The following is a 19,690-nucleotide window of genomic DNA, read 5'->3' as shown; positions in this document are numbered from 1 at the left end:
TTATGAGTCGACAAGCCGCCCATAAAGGTAAACAAAACTGGCCCATTGCAAATACACACTTTGCAAAAACGTATCCATCCGGCCAACCAACGTGTTCAGTCACAGGAGTCCAGAAGTCATAGAACATCTCTGACCTCAAATGAAGTTTAGCAGTTATTTTTTCCATCAAATAAACTTTCCTCAAAGCCTCCAGCCACTGTTCAAGAGTCGGGGGTGAGGTTTTAAGCCAAGATCTGGTAATCATCTTTTTTGCCACTAGTAGAAGAATTTGTATAAGTTTTGCTTTTTTCTTCTCTATACCTTCTTCAGGAAAAATGCCTATTATATAGATATAGTAAAGTAGATTTAATGGCAAATTGACTTATGCCATAACTTTAATATTGTTTTGAATTCCCTGCCAGTATGGTATCAGAATAGGGGGATCCCAAAAAATATGTGTTTGATCTCTAATTTTAATGCATTTTCTCCAACATAAATCAGATTTACTTTTGTCATATTTAGATATGGTGAAAGGCAGCTTGAAATATCTCATCATAATCTTCCAATTAAACTCATTCCATGTTGGACTGTTTGTAATTTTATGAGCCCCCTCGCAGATTGATTCCCACTTTTCTTCCTCAATGACAATGTTTGCCTCCAACTCCCATTTTCCTTTCAGATCTAATCAATTATTTGACACGTGTGCCTGCAAACATTTGTACATATTTGATACTATCTTCTTTGATTTATCGACAATGCTTCTGATCATGAAATGTTCTATTTGAGTTGGTGGTTGTCTCAAAACCTCCCATTCCCCACAAAACCTTAAGTAGACCCTTATTTGCAAATATCTATAGAAATCCTAGGAATCTATACCATATTTATCCTGTAATCGTTTGAAACACTTTAAGATGTCTCTGTCAAATAGTTGATGTATTGTTAATAAACCTTTTTTGCCCCAATCTGAGAAACCAGGATCTATGTTGTTTGGAAAAAATCAGCTAATTTGGAAATTTTTCGTACTCTTGAAGTTGTCAGGAGGGCGCCAATGTTTTCCTCACGGTTGACCATACGCTCTGTGTACACAATACCAAATCATTTTTTATTTTGAGGTCTCTCCATTTTTTCTGTCCCAAGAATGGTGCTACTTCAAATGAAACTGAGGGGGAAGCATAGTTCTCCAGTTTTATCCAATTTGTGTCCTCATCTTGACTCACCCATTCAACCAGCTCTCTTAGTTGAGCCGCCCATTAATAAAACTTGAGAATGTGGCAATCGCCGTCTTTCTTAGAACTACATAGTAATTTTTTCCGAATTCTAGGCTTTTTGTTTTGCCATACAAATGTCGAGATCATCTTATTTAATGTTTTAAAAGTGGAGGATGGGATCCATATGGAAAGAGCTTGAAAAAGATATAACAGGCGAGGGAGAACGTTCTGACCATTTCTATTCGACCTACTAAGGACAGAGGTAAGATTTCCCAGCGTATTAAGTCAGATTTTAAGTTTAAAATCAATTTACCATAATTTTCTATATACATTTTGGAATTTTGTGGCGTAACCATTACTCCTAAATATTTCAACCCTTGGGTGGTCCAATTAAATGAAACAATAAAGCACGGGTGAAATTCCATAGTCTCCAGCACACGTTCAAGATACAAGCAATTAACCCTATCAAATGCTTTTTCAGCATCTAAGCCAGGGGTCGGCAACCTTTTTTACTCAAAGAGCCATTTGGGACCGCCCCTAATGAAAAGAAAGCACTCGGAGCCACAACCCGTTTTGATATTATTATATATATTATGCATGTATATATTACATCAAGGGTGCTCATTACATCGATCTTCAAGGACATGAGTGTAGATCGCGGGCCAGAAAAGATAAAAAAAAAAAGTACTTCTTAAAAATCCACCAGCCAATCAAAATCCTCACTGAGAAGTACGGGACTTGATTGACATGTAGATTGGCCAATTGGACATCCTCTGAAACATACATCAATGCACATGCACACTGTGTTCTTAAAAGGATGATACCGCGGTCTAGTTGGGAGGAGCCACCAGCTGAAGTTCTGGTCTGATCGCTGCATGGAGCGATGTGTTTATCAATGCATGGTAGACACTGAGAATGTGGAGAGCTCAGGATTATTATTTTGAAGAGTTCTACTTGGTAATCATGTTTCCATGTTTGAGTTCATAAAATCATCCCAGGGAAAGTCTCTGCTTCAGCCCCGGCAGGGAAAGCTGCGTCTCAATCTGACGCCCGTGTTTTCATCTCTCTGACAGAGTTGGAAGGTAAAAGCCCTCCTCCGCCTCTTTGCCTGCTTTTCCTCTCTACCTGTTCACCTGTTCATATCCTCTGCAGCTGAGAGTTGGTTTCCCCCGCGCTCCTCAGTGTGTCCTACACAGAGAGCGCAAAATACGGTAGTCGGGGCGCTTCAGCGCAGCACAAGGATGAAAGAGCCGGACTCAGGTTATAGGGGGGATAGAGCGGGTTAAGAAAATGAATGGAAGAAGGCGGCCGCTGAAGAAATATTCAATATTGTACACATTTTATCATTAGTCAGAACTATCTTTTATTTAGAAAAATATTTTATTTTTCTAAATCAGTCCAGTGCGGAAAAAAACATCAACAAAAGTTATGTTGGGCGGTTTTTGGCTGGGTCTGGCAGTTTTCAGATGACTTTTGGGCTGGAAAACTGTGACTCTATCTGGCGCAAGCTCTCTGTCATCAGCAAGTTGCTCTCTGCCCCGCGGCACGTCAAGTTCCCGGCAGAAGATCACTCCGGACCGCGTTTGTCCTCCTGCTATCAGCTCTGCAGTTCTCGCCCGATAAATACGAGCTCATTTAGGAAGCTGGTTTTGACGTGGTACGCGCTTCGTACGGAGCCAGCAGATGAACAAACTAAAATAAAATTTAATTATTATAAAATACTCATTATTTTCCAAAGTCACAGGGAGCCACAACAAAAGGATGAAAGAGCCACATGTGGCTCCGGAGCCATGGGTTGCCGACCCCTGGGCTAAGCTGACAAGCATTGAAGGTTCTGGTTTCTTTTTAGCTGCCTGCACATTATTCAGCATTGTTCTTATATTATTTATTCCGAAATCTAGTGGTTGTACATTAAAATGCAGTCGGAAAGGGTAGGGAGCCAGGGCAGCTGGATTAATAATGGGGTGACATGAGAAAACCTGGATAATTTGGTTAAAAGCCTTGCAGCAGCGTTCTGGACAACCTGAAGCCGTTCTAGAGATTATTTGCTTAAACACGTGAAGATGGAGTTGCAGTGATCAAGATGGGAAGATATAAAAGCGTGGATTACCATCTCCATCTCAGAGCGTGACACAATTAGACTCAGTTTTGCAATGTTTTTTAGATGATAAAAACAAGAACGAAACAAGTGACCCGACATTAGAGTCAAGGGATAAAACCAGGTCAAGAGTCGCCCCAAGGTTCCTGACAGAGGGCTTGATAAGGGAAGCAAGAGGACAGAGCTACTGGACTGTCTGTGGGAGGCAACTGCCAGGAGCACAGACTAGGACCTCAGTTTTGGCTTCATTTAGTTGGAGAAAGTTATTATTCATCCAACTGAATCCGGACATCTGCGTAAAATCTATACTTTAAAAACATCCTGGGGTGTAAAAGACACATAAAGCGGAATATCATCAGCATAAAAATGATAGGATTAAAAGATTAAAAGAACTTAAAATATGCTGCAAAGGCAGCGGATATAAAATGAACAATAAAGGTCCCAAAACTGAGCCTTGTGGCACAGCAGAAGTGAGGGATGCAGAGGAGGACTGTAAGGATAATCTGGTTTACTTTGGTTTTGTGGTTCTTGTTCATGCTTTTGGTTTCTTTTTTGTCAGTCACACCAGTTTCAGGTTCATGACCCACAGCTGTCTTTAGTTCAGTTAGTTGCCCTCATCCTATTTAGTGTCTTGGTTTCTGTTCATCCTTGTCAGGTCATCTGCTCTTTTCTGCTTTGCCACCTTTTTGGTGCTCCCCATGGTTTTGTCATGTTTCCGTTTGTTTATTAAAATGTTTTATTTTCTGTCACCAAGCCTGGACTCCTGCATTTTGGGTCTTCCACCACCAGGTCCTGACAAGGACTTAGACTTGGAAATTACAAAAGAAAAAGATCTGCCAGTCAGATAAGAGGAGAACCAATTTAGAAAGCATTTTTCTAGTTGCATAATAGAAGTGTTGCTCAGCTATCCAGAAAGTCTTTAAACCCCTGTCTCAGTCAAATCTGTCTGTTCAGCTGGACGTTCTGACAGAAGACAAACCACACAGGTCAATCCAGTTTCTGCGTCTTTCGTGGGAATTCATCCTGCTTCATGAAATGAAATGTGAAGAATGTGCTGACAAAAGTCTCAGGTGTTTTACCTGTCGAACAGACCGAACATGCCCGCAGTCACAGTGTGTGACGACCTTCTCTCGGCTCATCTCTCTACAGTTACCTGCTTCCACGTCACACACACTCATAGGAGACGTCTATTTGTCACTTTTTTCTTTTCAAGTCTTAATTTGAGATGTTTTCCCACTGTAAAAAATTCACCCTCACAGTTAGGAAATGCTCAGTGTCCTGGTTGTAATTTCAGACCCCTCCACATGTTTCCTGCCAGAAGTATTTGTTGTTTGTGTACAGAAACCAGCATGAGAGAAAATGAGGATGCAAAGCCTGAAACACCAGTAATATTTGTGCATTCCAGTTGGATCTGGTACATCAGGGCTGGCATGGAAATGAAACCAGCATCAGGTTTTAGTCTTTGACTGTTTTTGCAGTGATTTCACTACAGCTTTAAAGATCCCAAAAGGCTTCATTTTTGGTTTATTGGTAAAACTTGACTGAATTCACTGATGACTGGGTTCAGTCACATTCATTTGTCCTTTGTTGTGCCATTGTGTGTGTTGTGTGTAAATGCCTCTCTGTTGCTAATGTTCACCTCAGACTGTTTTTCCTACACCCTATGTCCGACAGCTCTGCAAACGTGTTTGTTTTGGTTTAATTGCACCCATTTGAAAGGGTTTGTTTGAGTTTTAGCTCCTGTTCAGGTGGAAATTTGTTCAGTTGAAGAACAACCAGATGACATGCACAGATGACAGATGATGAAATAGAAGAACCGACAGCTCTCAACCAATTGTTTGGGGAAATAAAAATCACAACAGACTCCAATACTATCTGACTGAAGAGTGAATAACCAGGGTTCGATTCCCAGGGGGAGCAATGAGCGTCATCCAGCGTGGGTCCTTAGAAAAGACCCTTTGTGCTACCATGTAGCCACAAAGGGACCTAAGTCTGGATCTCCCTGTGGCAAACCACCTGTGCGAATCAGCAGAAGCTGGTTCACTGTGGCGACCACTGTGCCGAAAGGTGAACAACGACGATGATAAAAAAGAACCAACTGTCAAAGAACTACAGGATTTCTGGCTGGGGAGTTTTTGTTCTATGATTACCAACACCAATGACTGTATATGAGAACTGGACTGAGTGACTCCTCCCCCCTGGCGTTCCAAACAGGAAGTACCCGCTGGCCCCAAGAAGCCAAAATCCCATAGACTTCTATGGAGAAATTAACAGCTGTTACTCAGTCATTCTATTTGTCAGATAAACCATTATTGCCCTGATACCCTTTTTAACATGTTCTTAAAAATACTTGTTTTATTCATGATATTTTTTTCTATATTGCAAGTTCTTCAAGTTATAAACTGACCAATCAGATGCCTCAATAAAACATTTGATGCCTGCTGTCCCCCATGTTATACATTCAAAGCGTTTGATTGGCAAATCCCCCCCCCAACCCACTTTCTGTGGAGGGCAGTGCGGCCTTCCAACAAGCTCATTCCTGATTGACAAGAGTGGTTGCCATAGAAACGATGACTCAGACCCACTCAGACCAATCACTGCTTCAGTTTTTTGGTTCCAAAATGTCCTTATCACAAAAAAATGGTGACTGAATTGACTTCATTTTTTATGGTTGATGTCACACTCACTCGCTCCAGTTCTCTAATACAGTCAATGGCCAAGACTCAACTCGGTAGGGACAGATGGCCAGCAGTGTTTGCTCCTCAGTGGTGCCCTTGAGCAAGACCGATTTGCTCCAGTGGAGCAGCTTAGGTGCATTTGTGGTTGTGGAACCGTGTGAGGACGACCAAGGCGTCCTTGAAAACAGTTTTCTCTCAGTGGAGCTCAACGGTATAAATAAAGGGCCAAACAACTGCTTCTTCATTTCAGCAGCACTTCAGTTCCTGATATGTTTGTCAAACAAATCGCATTCCACGTTTGGGTTTTTAACAGGTTTCAAACTGCATCAAACGCCAGACAGACAGAGGACAAAAGCAGGAAAATGAATGACCTCGACTCACATTTTTCCATAAATAGCATTGCCCCTCACTCACCACCAAAACACAGCCAGTTAACCTCATGGCTAAGTCCTTTACATTAGTTTGATTTTCCCAAATGTAAATGTATTATGAGAAAAGTAAAAATAAGATAACTTGACTTGGTTGCTACAGGATGCTCTCTAATGCTTGTTCTTGGTAATTATTAAAGGAGAAATCACAAACATTCCGATACTGCAGCAGAATTTTTCCTTTTAAATATGTTTTTCAGTTTGCTGGTAAAATGGTTACTTCACACAAGAACAAATCCTGACAGATGATTGGCTTTTTACTGAATCAAAAACAGTTTCAACTTACATAAATATTTGTTAAAGAGTTGCACAAGTGAACCTTGTCTTTTAAAATACACACAGACCCCTGCATGAATGTGTGAAAGAAGATAAAGACAACAGACTCAACCTTTTTTTCCTGAACTTTGAGTCCTGTCCTGAAAAAATATCATTTTAGAAATCACGTTGGAACTAGAGGATTCAATCACTCATTTCATGCTTAAAGTTAAACGGTTTGCTGGTTCTGTCCATTTTCTCTTCCTGCTTTGTTCTCCATAGGTTCACGGGGCTCGTTGGAGGTTGTCCCAGCTTCTTCAGCGCGGAGATGGAGGTACAAGTCGCCAGTCCATCACAGGACCATGTTGTTCAAAGACAATGCTGAATTTTACTTGATGGAAAGTTAATCTACAAATTTGTCCCAATCTCTCAGCAGTCGTGAAGATGAGGTTTAGTGGAGTACAGAACTGGATTGAATGTGAGATTCTCTGAATATTGGTGAACATGAGGCATGGTGGCTGACAGAGCTAACGGGAAGTATATTTACAAACTTGTCTTTCAGATTTCAGAGTCATATCAGTGTTTCAAAGTGAAACCTGAACTCAGATCCGGAGAGAAAAAAGATGCACTCTGCTGACATCTGCTGATGCTAAATAAATGTGTCATGCAACAAGCAGTGCACTGTCTTCATTTGAGTTCTGTTTGACCCACAAAACCTGTTGTTTTTTTAGCAAAGGGGAACGTGCAATCAAAGGGATGTATTCTTTATACTCTTTGTGAGCGTGTTCTGAACGGAAAGTGACAGCAGAAGGAAACTGAAAAAGAAGAAAAAGCTTTAAAATCAGACAAAACGACAACTCCGATGAACACAAAATCAGTGGACCAGCTAAAACCTGTAGGCAAAGAGAAACAGGAAAAACGTTAAAAACAAGAATACAGTGGAACGTGCAAACATGAAGAGCCCATATAGTGGGGCAATATGCATTTGTCAGTCACTGGATCTGCAATTTGTTCCACCTAATAACTGAGTTTGGTCTGTAATGTTGAAACGTCAACTGTGAGAGACAGAATGTAAAAGAGAATCCAAGAAATCACATGGTTTGGTTTTTAAATACTTTTTTTTGTAAAATAGTGAAAAAAATAAGGATTTCTCACCTACAAACAACCAAGAATTCTGTCTTTCACAGACCTGTTACTTCTTCTTTCAGAAGCTCTTCCATCCTCCACTCATTGCCTGTTTTAATCTCACCTGTTTGAATTGTTTATCTATAGAAAAGACACCTGTCCACAAGACCCTGAGTGATAACCCCCTTCCATCAGTGAGTTTTGGGAATGAAACATGGATCTTCCAAACACATCACTCGAGTAACGGAGTGGCTACATGTAAGCACCTCATGATCTGGAGTGCTCTAGCCAGTCTCTGGACCTCAAGCTGAAAGTCTCTGTAGCCCAGCAACACCCCCAAGACTGCTCCTGAGCAGGGAAAAGTGGAGCAAAATGTGTGTTCAAAGCTGGTGCAAACGTATCCCTTGTGCTATCTTGTGGGGTCCGGATGACCCCACTCCCAACGTTTACGTGCCTTTTTTCTTCAATGATTTGTGCTCTTCACTGGTGTCCATGGATTACATGAAATCTTCTCACCTTTATCCACCTTTGTCATGGTAGGGAGAACACCTCAATGTAAGGGTGGGGTCATCTGGACCCCACAAAGGATATAGTATCCTCTCATTGACAACCAGGTTTACATTACAAAGTATTCAGGTGAAGCAAATTATTATTTCCGCGCCGTTAAACAAATACGTTCTTTAAGAATCAAACGCTGTGATTTCCTGGATTCTTCTTTTACATTCCGTCTCTCACAGTTCAAGTGTTAATGAACATTAAAGACCTCATCTTTTCCAATGGAACAACTTGCAGAATCTGTGCGGGGAAATACAATTTTGCCCCACTGGATAATAAGAAAAAAGGTGGCTACAGTAAAATAAAAGGTTCCTCTGCCAATGGCAAAATTAGTAAAGGAACTGTAGCACCTCAGCTTACATGTTTCCGTCAGAATACTTAAAAAAAGGAAAGTTTTAGGCGACGTGGAATCCTTGAACTGGTACCTCAACAGAAAAGCTAGTTAAGAAAAAGCTTCTGACTGCCGTGCTTCATGACAGTCGCTCTGTTTGTTGATTAACGTATCACTAAAACAGGAAAGAACATGTAACTGACATTTATGTCAGATTAGTCAGAGGATTTACTTCCATCTCTGACAGGATGTCATGAAATACAATAAAAACATCAAATTAAAAGATACAAGACGCAGAAACAAAAATGTCGCCTATCCAGTCAAAAAAGCCCTCGTCGAAGCTAACGATTAAAACAGTCCTGATCACAGGGCTGTCATGCTTTAAAGAAAGAGGGAAGAGCTGGTCATTTCATGGCTGCACTTTTGATTTTCCTCTAATCTCTACGTTTTCAAACTGAAAATGCAGATGAATTCAAAGTAAAATGATGCTGGATTGTTTCTTGATGATTAATGGTGGAGAAGCTTGACCCTGAAAGACTTTACGATCAGCACATAACAGCACAGAAGTGTTCTCATTCAAGTTTTCTTACATTTAACATTAGTTAGAGCAGGTTTTAGATTTTAATCTATTTAAAGCCTAAACTATAGATTTTTTTTTGAAAAGCTTAACAGTTGTTTAACAGGCCATCATCAGCTTCTATTACATAACCAATTTTTAAGACACCATTTAAATGACAGTTTGTATTATATGATTAAAATGTGTCTTATCTAAAAACCTTACAACCGCAAGTGCTGGTATGAAAAATAGATTTTCTAAATATTTTATTTTTTTTTCAAAGACGCCAAGATCACGGTTTACTTTTTTGAAAATTACAAACAGTCTCAGTTATGTTTACAGTTGTAAAAATGACAGGCCAATTGAACCTTCTCCATGTCTGCGGTTGCAGTTTAGGTGTAAATGAGTTTTGGTGAACATGAAAGCGCCTGTGGTGAGGCTGTGAATGGGTATGTGTGGCACAGAGCAATGTCCCTTCTGGATTTCCTTTGGCTCGGTAAGGTGGTCTGAGAAAAGGAAGCAAATGTGCTTATTTAATGAAAACCTTGAGTTTATGTGGAGCTTTAAGAACCTTTTTTTTCCAAAACTGTTTTGGTTCTGAATGAAAGATGGTGAATGTGTGCATTCCACAAGTGTTGTATCCTGTTTAGATGGAAAACAATGATTAATCTGAAAGTTATGCGGCTATTCAAACCTGTGGCTCTAGCAGTCTCTGTGACGTATTGTCCTGAGTTTCAGATTATTTTTGCTTTGTTTAAATTGTTGACTGAAGGAACAGATCAATAGCAGAATCATTAAGAAATCTAGGCACGGCAGGTTTCTGCCTGTTCAAACACAGTTCCACAAAAGCCTTAGGCAGTGTTAAAAGAAAATCACACAAAATTCAAAATATTTTAAAAATGGGGACAGTGCAGCATTTTAAAGAAGAAAGGCTTCGGGTAAGAGAGTTGTTTTGAGTTTGGATCTGAATATAAATTCAGATAGGGGAGAAAGTTTGACCGCTGCAGAAACTCAGCTGATTGGTGCAGCAAGGTTTGGTGACAGAGCTACATACAGCATACCTGTAGTGTGAAACATATGTGTGGATGATCTGACCCAGAAGGTTAAACCTACATGGGAAAGGTACGAGACTCAAACCCTGAGGCACTCCACATGATTTGTAGACCCATAGAAACAACATCACTTACAAGTTAGAGATATTGTGAAAAACTCAGTGGGTGTCATAACCCTTGTGGGCGGCTGTGGTGCAGCGGTAGTGCGGTCGTCCCATGATCGTAAGGTTGCAGGTTCGATTCCCGCCTTGCACGCCCATGAGTCGAAGTGTCCTTGGGCAAGACACTGAACCCCACCTTTCCTCTGGTGGTAGGCGGGCGCCTGTGTTTGACAGCGGAGCCGCCACCAGTGTGTGAATGTGTGAGTGAATGTGTGTGTGACTGTAAAGCACTTTGTCCTTGTAGGAAGAAAGGCGCTATACAAGTATACGCCATTTACCATTTACCTTGTGCTATCCAGATGACCCCCCCTTCCATTGACGTGTTCTCCCTACCATGACAAAGGTGGATAAAGGTGGAAAGATTTCATGTAATCCATGGACACCAGTGAAGATCACAAATCATTGAAGAAAAAAGGTTCAGAGCACTGTCTAGTGTCTTCGAGCAGCACCACCTGACCATAGTGCCTTCAGGTTGGTAGTAGGCAGTCAGACGTTGCAGGTGAACTTGTCTCAAAGTTGACAGACCACAACCATGACCAGGACCTAAGGACCTCTGACCTCAGACATAGTTTAGCAAACGCCACACAGCTGCAGGTCCGTTTACCAGATGTGGGGGGTACAAGCAAAGCACGGTGGAGTCCAGACAAGCCAACCGACTCCACCGCTTTGACTTGAATGACAGACGACCGCTGCAGGAGACTACACTGACACACGTATGCAGTACAAGACCATGTGACCTGGACAATGCAGCAACGGTATACCGTCCTGTTATGAGGAGTGTTGGGTCACCTTGTACTGGAATGATGGTTGTCAGTGTGGGTGGAGATGGCGAGGTGAGCACTACCCTGAGGTCAACATGGTCCCCAGGGTTTGCCTTGGTGGAGGAGGTGAAACAGTCTGGATAGACTTGAGTTGCTGTCAAGCCGTCATTGCAGCAAATGATGTAAATACCCACTATTGACTTTTATTTACTTTTGACTTTTACTAAACTTTTAGTCATTCATTCATCTTCTAAGCAGTGTTATCCCTTTCGGGGTCACGGGGCTGCCGGGGCCTATCTTGTGGGCGAAGGCAGGGGACACCCTGGACAGGTCGCCAGTCTGTCGTAGAGGAAACTTTTAAGTTTCATTAAAATTCAGACCAAATGGGAACAGTGGTCATGTGAAAAACAATGGGTGATTTAACACCAACATGCATGTGAAATGCTCCAGTCAGCTGTCATTAAATGAACACATCACATGAATAAAGAACACATTTAGATTTGAATGAGACTGTTTCCAGCCCAGAGGGCAAAGTCACAACCATGGCTACCAGCATGTGTTTACCTGAAAGAGAAGACGATCAGACAGAGTCATACTCAGGAAGGTTTCAGGGTGGAGTTTGTTATGATGCTGCTGTTTTTAGATTTGACTGGATCATGGCAAAGCCTCCACCTGCCTGTTCCCACCTCAAACCTGACTCCACCTGCCGGACGGGCCGGTTGTCGGTCATCCTGTCCATGTTATTTTAAGAATACCGAATACCATTTACGTACATACACAGATAATAAATCCTGCTTCTTTAAAATTTTAATTTCATACCAAGCTGAAAACATGTGCTACTTAGTTTACAACAATCTTTTTGTAAAATATTTTTTGTCATTTAATTGCAAATGAATAAAACACACTTTTAAAGTTAAGGTTGAAACAAAAAAATAAAAGACCTACAAAAAAAATTATATTTAAAGCGCTTTAGTGTAATTTGTCCCGTCTACATACTTGCTGCTCGACTCTCGCCTGGCTGCTCAGGAAAGGTGTGTCACCAGTGTGACGTCACGCACGTACCTGAGTTTCGGTAAGGCGGAAGGAGAGGAAGGTCCGAATCGGGCGAAAAGCACCGGCGGTTTGCAGCTGTCCGAGATAAGCCTTTTCTCCATCTGTTGTTGTTTATCAGTTCGTCTCGTCGAGGAATTCCTCGGCGAGCTTCGTGTTTTTTCGGAAAGTTCGGCTTCACGCAGGAAACAGACGGCGTTATTTGCAGCTGGTGGCTCTCAGTCCCACAGACAGACCTCTCCCACTTCCTGCTTCTGCTCAGGTATGGCTGCTGCTCTCTCCGCGCTCGTCTGTGTAGGTGTTTCTGCTTTTACTGCCTTTATTCTTACACACCTGTCGGTGTGTTCGCGCGCGCGCAGACAGGGTCAGTGAGTGACCTGGAGGTCACGGCGCGGCCGTGGACTGACTGTCTGCGTGGGTTTCACACTCAGCAGGAGGAGCAGTGGTGGCGCCGCGGGTGGGTGACCTGCTGGTTTCTGAGAAGGGCTTTTCCTTTCCTGTCACTCAGAGGATGTCAGTGACCCCTCGCCGCGTGCGCCTAAAGCCCTGGCTGGTCGCTCAGGTGAACAGTGGAAGGTACCCGGGTCTGGAGTGGATCGACCGTGAGGCCATGCGCTTCAAGATCCCATGGAAACACGCCACGCGCCACACACCGCAGCATGAGGACGAGGACACCATATTTAAAGTAAACACTCAACTGTTTTAGGCTTTATCACCTGGAAATGTTTGAGTAAACACCTATTTTTAATCCGAGGGGTCAGTGTTATATTATTATAAGGTTATATTTTAATTTATTATGTATTATACTAAAAATGTATCCACGCATTAGTGCGTTACTTTTTAGAAAAGTATTTGAAGTCCCACTCCAATCATCCCATTTTGATCTGTTTTCAAAGTGTTCCCAGTGGTCTTTTAATGATGATTATGCAGTTTTTAGAGGGGAAAAAAGTCCTTTTCTAGGTCATAGTTTCTGCAGAGCAGCAGGAGTTCATCAGAAAAATGCCTCTGGGTTGTGGGGCCCAGAGTAAGCCTGCCCCTACTTCCTGACATCCATCTCTTTACATGATCTCCTGCTAGCTCACTGTCCCTCACACCACAACTTTACTTCTTCTTTCTCTTTCGGCTTTTCCCATCAGGGGTCGCCACAGCGAATCATCCTTTTCCACCTCACTCTATCATGAACATCTTCTACCCTAACGTTAGCCAACTTCATGTCCTCTGTTAAGACATCCATATATCTCCTCTTTGGCCGTCCTCTTGCCCTCCGGCCAGGCAGCTCCATCTCCAACATCCTTCTACCAATATATCCACTATCCCTCCTCTGAACATGTCCAAACCATCTCAGTCTGGCTTCTCACACCACAACTTTACATTAGCGGTTAAAGCATTGAACAAAAATGGCAACAATTTCAGAGCTAACCAGCCGTACAGTTTGGTTCCAGCTTCCAGCTCAGACGAGGAAAACAAAGACGTTCACGGATCTATTTGTCTGCAAGTGGATGCATCAGAATGGAGCAGAGCATGGAGCTTGTGGCTTGCCATAGTAGCTTCTATGTCACATCTACAGGCTTTTTCCAACAGGATTTTTGTTCGTCTGTTCCTGATTCGCACCCATTTGAATAAAGAAATGCAATTAAAAAGCAGTTTAAAGCTAAATTTTCTTTAAAAATGTCCTTCATGCTACAAGAACATGTTAAAAACACCATTTGTATTGGAGTGGACCTTAAATTGCAAAATGACAAAGATCTATAACAGAATATTACTTACTAGACACTGACATAAATATATATTTTATTCATTTTACATTTAATGACTCCAGGATATTGATTTATCAATAAATTCTAGACATCTTCTCTAAATGAGACGTTTCTTACATGTATTTTTTAAATTATTATTATTAACTTACAGTAAAATGAACTGATATGAACTTTTTTTAATCACAAGAAGATATTTGCTCATCATGGCAGTTTAAAGGAAAAAAAACAAGTGATAATGCAAATGAAAGCTCACAAAATGTCAGACACGTTGTTAATCTCTGAACGTCACGTGTTTGTGAAAGTGTTGGACAAAGGGGTTTTTGGAGAAAACCTTGCGTACCACAGATGTAACTGATCCTCCTGTCTGCGTCTGACTTCTCCTGCAGGCGTGGGCCGTGGAGACCGGGAAGTTCCAGGAAGGCGTGGATGAACCCGACCCTGCAAAGTGGAAAGCCCAGCTTCGATGTGCCTTGAATAAAAGCCGAGAATTCAACCTCGTTTACGACGGCACCAAAGAGGTCCCCATGAACCCGCTGAAGATATATGACGTGTGCGACATTCCACAGCCTTCCAGTAACCAAGGTGAACGATTAGGAATGCACATCTGTCCGTTTTCCAAACCCACTTATCCCTTCTAAGGTCGCTGGAGCCTATCCTAGCCACTGTCGGGCGTCCATCCATAGCAGAGCACAATGCACGTTTTATCGATTTGATTGTTTTGTAATATGAACCTCTGTTTGTTTATTAATGTTCCTCAGATACTGGACCTTGGACACCAACAGAAGATGATGGAATTGAAGATGATGTTCCAAACACACCAGAGTCTCTTCCTCCGTACCCGTCCAACGGTGAGAGGCTGTAGCTGTAGTCTGTCAGTTGTAGTTGTGAAACAAAGAATAATTATTCAACTTTTTTATTATCATTGTGTGTACATGATTCCCCTCCATTCAGGCACCAGTCCTTCACCACTCATTCTGTGGTCCCCAATGGGTTCAGAGTCATCCATGCCCCCAGCCAGCTGTCCTCCCTCTAATGAGGCCTGGCCCAAAGAGGAGCCCATCAAAATCGAGCCTCCGGATGTGGAGATGCAGCCCACACCCATGGCTGACCTGCCTCCCGCTCCTCTTCCTGATCCAATTCTGCAACCGGCTCCTCTGTCTGATTCATTTTTTGCTTCTCCAGAAATGTGGATCAGTTCTCTCCCAAGTAAGTGTTTTAATCTGGTGTCTTTAAGTCCCACTCCAGTCGTCTTTTGACCTATCGTAAATGGGTTCCCAGTGGTCTTTTTAATTAGGATTATGATGTTTTTAGCCAAAATCAAACAATCTGTGTTGGTTTCTAAAACATAGTTTCTGCAGAGCGCCAGTAGTTTATTAGGAATTCACCTCTTGGGTAGGATCATTTGGGTGGAGCAAGCCCACCGCCCTTTCCCATCGCTAAGAGCTCAGAGCAGGCAGATTGTGGCCTACGCAGCGTCTTTTGTACGTCACAAATAAGCTCTTTTTCAAACAGCATTTTTTCGTCTGCTCCTGATTCACAACGATTTGAATAAAGAAATGCAATTTAAATGCAGTTTAAAGCTGAATTTTCTTTATGTACGTCCGCCATCATCAGAAAAAAACATGCTACAAGAACATGTTAAAAACACCACTTTCATTGGAGCAGGTCTTTAAAGAAGTCCTGCAGACACAGAAAAACTACCAATCAGGACCTAACAGCTCAAAACTCCACAGAGATGGAAGGATGCTTTCAACAAGCTCCAGTGAAGGAACGTCAAAAGACACTTCATGTTGGTGGGGTTCCCTTTTCTCTCCTAAAGTAGGACAAAAAGCTCTCATCTTGTTTTTTAGTAAATGGAGTAAACTTGTTTAGCGCTTTTCTACCTTCCTTGAAGGCGTTTTATAGTAACATTCCCATTCACCCATAACACACACATTCACACATTGGAGGCGGCTCTGCTGCCAAACACTGGCGCCACCCAATAACCACCAGAGGCAATGTGAGGACACATGGGCAGGCAACGCAGGAACCGAACCTATGATTTTCCTATCGGTCTGCACTACGTTGCCGTTGATGTTTGTTAATCTTTTGTGACCGAATGCAGACAGTGTTTCAGATCTGTGCGCTGTCCCAGTGTTGTCATTTCCTCTCCATGTCTGACCCAGTGACGGACCTGGAGGTGCAGTTTCTGTACAGAGGGAAGGAGATGTGTCCCACCATAACTGTCAGCAACCAGCAGGGCTGCAGGCTGTTTTATGGGGACCTGGGACCCATGGTCAACCAGGAGGAGCTGTTCGGGCCGGTGAACCTGGAGCAGCTGCGCTTCCCGTCCCCAGAACACATCACCAATGACAAGCAGAGGGTCTTCACTCACCGCCTGCTGGATGTGATGGACCGAGGCCTCATTCTTGAGGTCAGCGGACATGACATTTATGCAATCCGCCTCTGCCAGTGTAAGGTGTACTGGTCCGGCCCGTGCGCTCCAAACCCAGCAGCACCGAATCTTATAGAGCGGCAGAGGAAGATCAAACTCTTCTGTCTGGAGTCTTTCCTTAGCGGTACGTTTGTTTTATTTCACCATAAATACCTTTTTTTCTTCAAGGCCACAAAGCAAAGTTGGACACAGATTCTGATGCAATGCAGTTTTTAGATTCATGTTTTAAAAATAAGCATTTACTTTCTGACAAACACTGAGGACTGCATATGTAGCCCTTTAGAAGAGAAACAAAGGAGCTCTAGCTGTAGCTTAAAAAACAAATCAATGTTTTCCCCACATTCAGATGTCATCGCTCACCAACGCGGCCAGACACCAAGACCTCCCCAGTTTGAAATCAGTCTGTGTTTTGGGGAGGAGTGGCCTGATGGAAGACCCAGAGAGAGGAAGCTCATCATGGTCCAGGTGAGAAGCAGTGAGCTCTTTGACACCAAGCAAACATCCTCTATACCAGACTGCATTCCTGCTTGTTTTCCAACATTCCCAGCTCTGACATGTTTTCATTGGCTGAAATAGTGCTGTGATGCAGTCATTTTTTATGTGCAAATAAATGTTTGTGACCTGCAATTAATCTATTTTTAAATCTAGAATAATAATTGTTGTGAAAATCCTCATTCTGAGGTGTTTTCTATGAAGTTTGTGACAATGTGGCTCAGTTAAAGATCAAAATACAACATAGTGGCTTTATGATGTTTTTCACTACAACAGACTTCCAACCTTTAACTTTAGTCCATAGAACGGGATTTTACTCAAACAATTAAGAAAATATGTATATGTATCTATATCAGGTCCAGAGTGCTCTAATTTAACTCCCCAAAAAACAGAAGGAACACTTTTCTGAGCGATCCAAAACATTTTTTGCAACAAGCTTCTTATTAATACCATAATATTTCTGTTGACATACCTTATTCCACAGTTGATCACAGCAGCAAGACAGTAGAAAAGACCTGAGTGATTTTATAGTTTCCTTTAAGCTGTTTGGTGGATTGGATCGTTTTGAAAACTGGACCAAAGCAGAAGAAAATGATAGACGAGTATCTAAGAAGTAGGAAGTGAACTACTTACTCTGTTTCTTTGAAAGAAACGTTTGCTTCATCATCTAAGCGAAACCAAGAGCTCATAGGTGCACTTTACCTCTGGAATTATGTTTTGTTTAACTTATAATGAGGTATAGCAGAGTGATCTTGAAACATACAAACACACCGGCCCTCGAACCCTGGAGTTCCCCACCCCTGATCTTCATGGATCTCATCCATCCGAATGGCTCATAGTCACGAAGTAGTCGTGTCCCCAAGTTTCCCCATTTGGGCAGAAAAAAGTTTATTTATCGTCTTCGATGCTGAAACCAGATAAATGTGGAGGTTTAACAAAAAGATCCGCTTCAGCGAAACCAAAGACAGCTTACTTTACCATCTGCGTTTCCATGGTAACCCTTTCTCTCCTCACAGGTCATTCCGGTGGTGGCCCGGATGATAAGTGAGATGTTTTCCAACGATAACACCCGATCCTTCGACAGCGGCAGCGTTCGCTTGCAGATTTCCATCCCAGACATCAAAGACAACATCGTGACCCACCTCAAGCAGCTGTACTGCTTGCTGCAGACACACCAGGGTCAGGAGGGCTGGGCTTTGCCTCCTGGCCCCGGCATGAACATTGTCCAAGCCCTGCACAATCAGTGAGGTGGCCTTCTGCGCATGTGTTTTCTCACTCTGCTTCTGTTAGGAAAGAAGTACTTGACATGTAATCAAACCTACATGCATGCATAGTGTACTGTAGCCTCTGTCTCTGTTAAACCTTTGCTGTGAAAATGTTTCCTCGTAGTTAAGCCTTGAAGTCTGCATGATGCATCAAACACCCATGTGGTGTTTGAATGGGCCAAAGTCCTGTTCCTGTGAGGGAACATTCATGGTTAATAAGTTACAGATGTTGCCCCGTGTCTTATTTAGTCACATCGGACCGCTGATCGTCTGACCATTCAGTCCAGAAAGAGGTTCTGAAGCCTGTTTGTGTTTTTCCTGAAAGAACTCACATTTCCTAAGAGTCCAGCGGTCCAAGCTGGACCTGTGTGCGTTAGGGGTTTCTGGACCTCTAAAGGGCTTTGGCAGAATTCATCCTGGACTGTTATGGGCTTCTCTTCTCCCATTTTATCTTTCCATTTACACTGTAGGATATTTTTCGTGCTGTATCCTGACAGCCGTCAGCTTCACAGCTCTGTTTTTATTCTGCTGCACTTTGGGTGCTGTACTGTGTTTTATGACCTGTATATATGCTCTGTAACTGCATGTTTATTTTATCAATAAAAAGGATTACATAACTTTGGTTTTTATGGTTACAAATGACAGGATTGAAAGACATCTGTTGGTATTAAACATTTTCTTTGTTTATTCCCATTATTTTTTAAAAACAAAGTTTTTTTTCTCCTATTAACTTTTATTAATGCATCTTTTTCTGTAAAAAAGGAGTTGGGGACTTAGTAATCTTTTAGTACCTTCAAATCTGTCTGCTCAGCACAGCTGACCTTGGATCCAAGCCATTTGAATTCCTCTGGGTCTTTTAATTAAAAACCTGGAATGCAAGAAAAAAAGAGGGGGGGGGGGGGGGGCTTAAGGTGTTCATGATAGGAAGTCAGTGGGGTTAGTGTTCAGTTGAATTGTTTGCTTAGCACAGGAATCTGCAACCTGAGGCTCTAGGGCCACATGCTGGATAAAAATGCTAACAATCTGAATAAATATTTGATTTTTTAGTGACGTTTTGTCTGTTATGTTTAGATTTTGAACATGTCAGATAACTGAATAAACTGACGGTGAAAGGGTTAAACTACTTTCAGTGTGGTTTGTTGTTAGAATAAGTTAAAAGCATTTGTTTTTATCTTCTGCTGCACAGCAGTGTCTAGTTGCTGTTCAAGTTTTACTAAAATCTAGCATTTTTTTAACTTGTCCTGTCCGACAGCTAAACAAACAGATGAGAGCTGAAAGCCTTTTGTGTTGGACATATTTTACTTTTACAACAGGGGTTATGAATCTTATGATACACCAGAAATATATTTAACCACTTTACCATTGGGAGTTGGGTCATCTAGACCCACTAGACAGTGCTCTGAACCTTTTTTCTTCAATGATTTGTGATCTTCACTGGTGTCCATGGATTACATGAAATCTTTCCACCTTTATCGACCTTTGTCATGGTAGGGAGAACACCTCAA

The 19,690-nt window shown here is 42.1% G+C and overlaps 1 protein-coding gene and 2 long non-coding RNA genes across 5 annotated transcripts; 2 read left to right on the top strand and 1 right to left on the bottom strand.

Annotated features, from left to right (window-relative positions):
* The first annotated feature begins 5,911 nt into the window (after nucleotides 1-5,911).
* Nucleotides 5,912-7,322, top strand: LOC110015090. Of its 2 annotated transcripts, XR_002290162.1 has the most exons (3): nucleotides 5,912-6,980; nucleotides 7,080-7,124; nucleotides 7,209-7,322. It is a non-coding gene; the product is annotated as an uncharacterized LOC110015090 (long non-coding RNA). The 2 variants fall into 2 exon arrangements; XR_002290161.1 differs by having other exon boundaries at nucleotides 7,080-7,322.
* On the bottom strand, nucleotides 6,631-12,354 carry LOC110015091. Its single transcript, XR_002290163.1, has 3 exons — nucleotides 12,250-12,354; nucleotides 11,752-11,890; nucleotides 6,631-7,461 (listed from the first exon to the last, which is right to left on the bottom strand). It is a non-coding gene; the product is annotated as an uncharacterized LOC110015091 (long non-coding RNA).
* On the top strand, nucleotides 12,257-19,231 carry irf6 (interferon regulatory factor 6). Of its 2 annotated transcripts, none has more exons than XM_011474636.3 (8): nucleotides 12,257-12,499; nucleotides 12,746-12,922; nucleotides 14,381-14,576; nucleotides 14,753-14,842; nucleotides 14,946-15,200; nucleotides 16,160-16,552; nucleotides 16,775-16,893; nucleotides 17,937-19,231. In XM_011474636.3, the coding sequence occupies exons 2-8, from the start codon at nucleotides 12,749-12,751 to the stop codon at nucleotides 18,165-18,167; spliced, it is 1,458 nt and encodes a 485-aa protein (XP_011472938.1). In that variant the 5' UTR covers nucleotides 12,257-12,499; nucleotides 12,746-12,748; the 3' UTR covers nucleotides 18,168-19,231. The 2 variants fall into 2 exon arrangements, with proteins under 2 accessions (XP_011472938.1, XP_011472937.1); XM_011474635.3 differs by having other exon boundaries at nucleotides 12,669-12,922.
* Nucleotides 19,232-19,690: the final 459 nt, after the last annotated feature.

Source organism: Oryzias latipes, chromosome 5 (assembly GCF_002234675.1).
Source record: "Oryzias latipes chromosome 5, ASM223467v1".
NCBI lineage: Eukaryota > Metazoa > Chordata > Actinopteri > Beloniformes > Adrianichthyidae > Oryzias > Oryzias latipes.
The sequence above is the reverse complement of the archived record's forward strand: the minus strand, read 5'-3'. Positions and strand labels throughout refer to the sequence as shown.

What these genes read in the sequence shown, in the direction of transcription:
- irf6 (XM_011474636.3), top strand. Translation starts at nt 12,749, where the DNA reads ATGTCAGTGACCCCTCGCCGCGTGCGCCTAAAGCCCTGGCTGGTCGCT. An exon ending in GTGGATCAGTTCTCTCCCAA is followed by an intron (nt 15,201 to 16,159) that starts GTAAGTGTTTTA and finishes TGTCTGACCCAG; the next exon opens with TGACGGACCTGGAGGTGCAG. An exon ending in GGAAGCTCATCATGGTCCAG is followed by an intron (nt 16,894 to 17,936) that starts GTGAGAAGCAGT and finishes CTCTCCTCACAG; the next exon opens with GTCATTCCGGTGGTGGCCCG.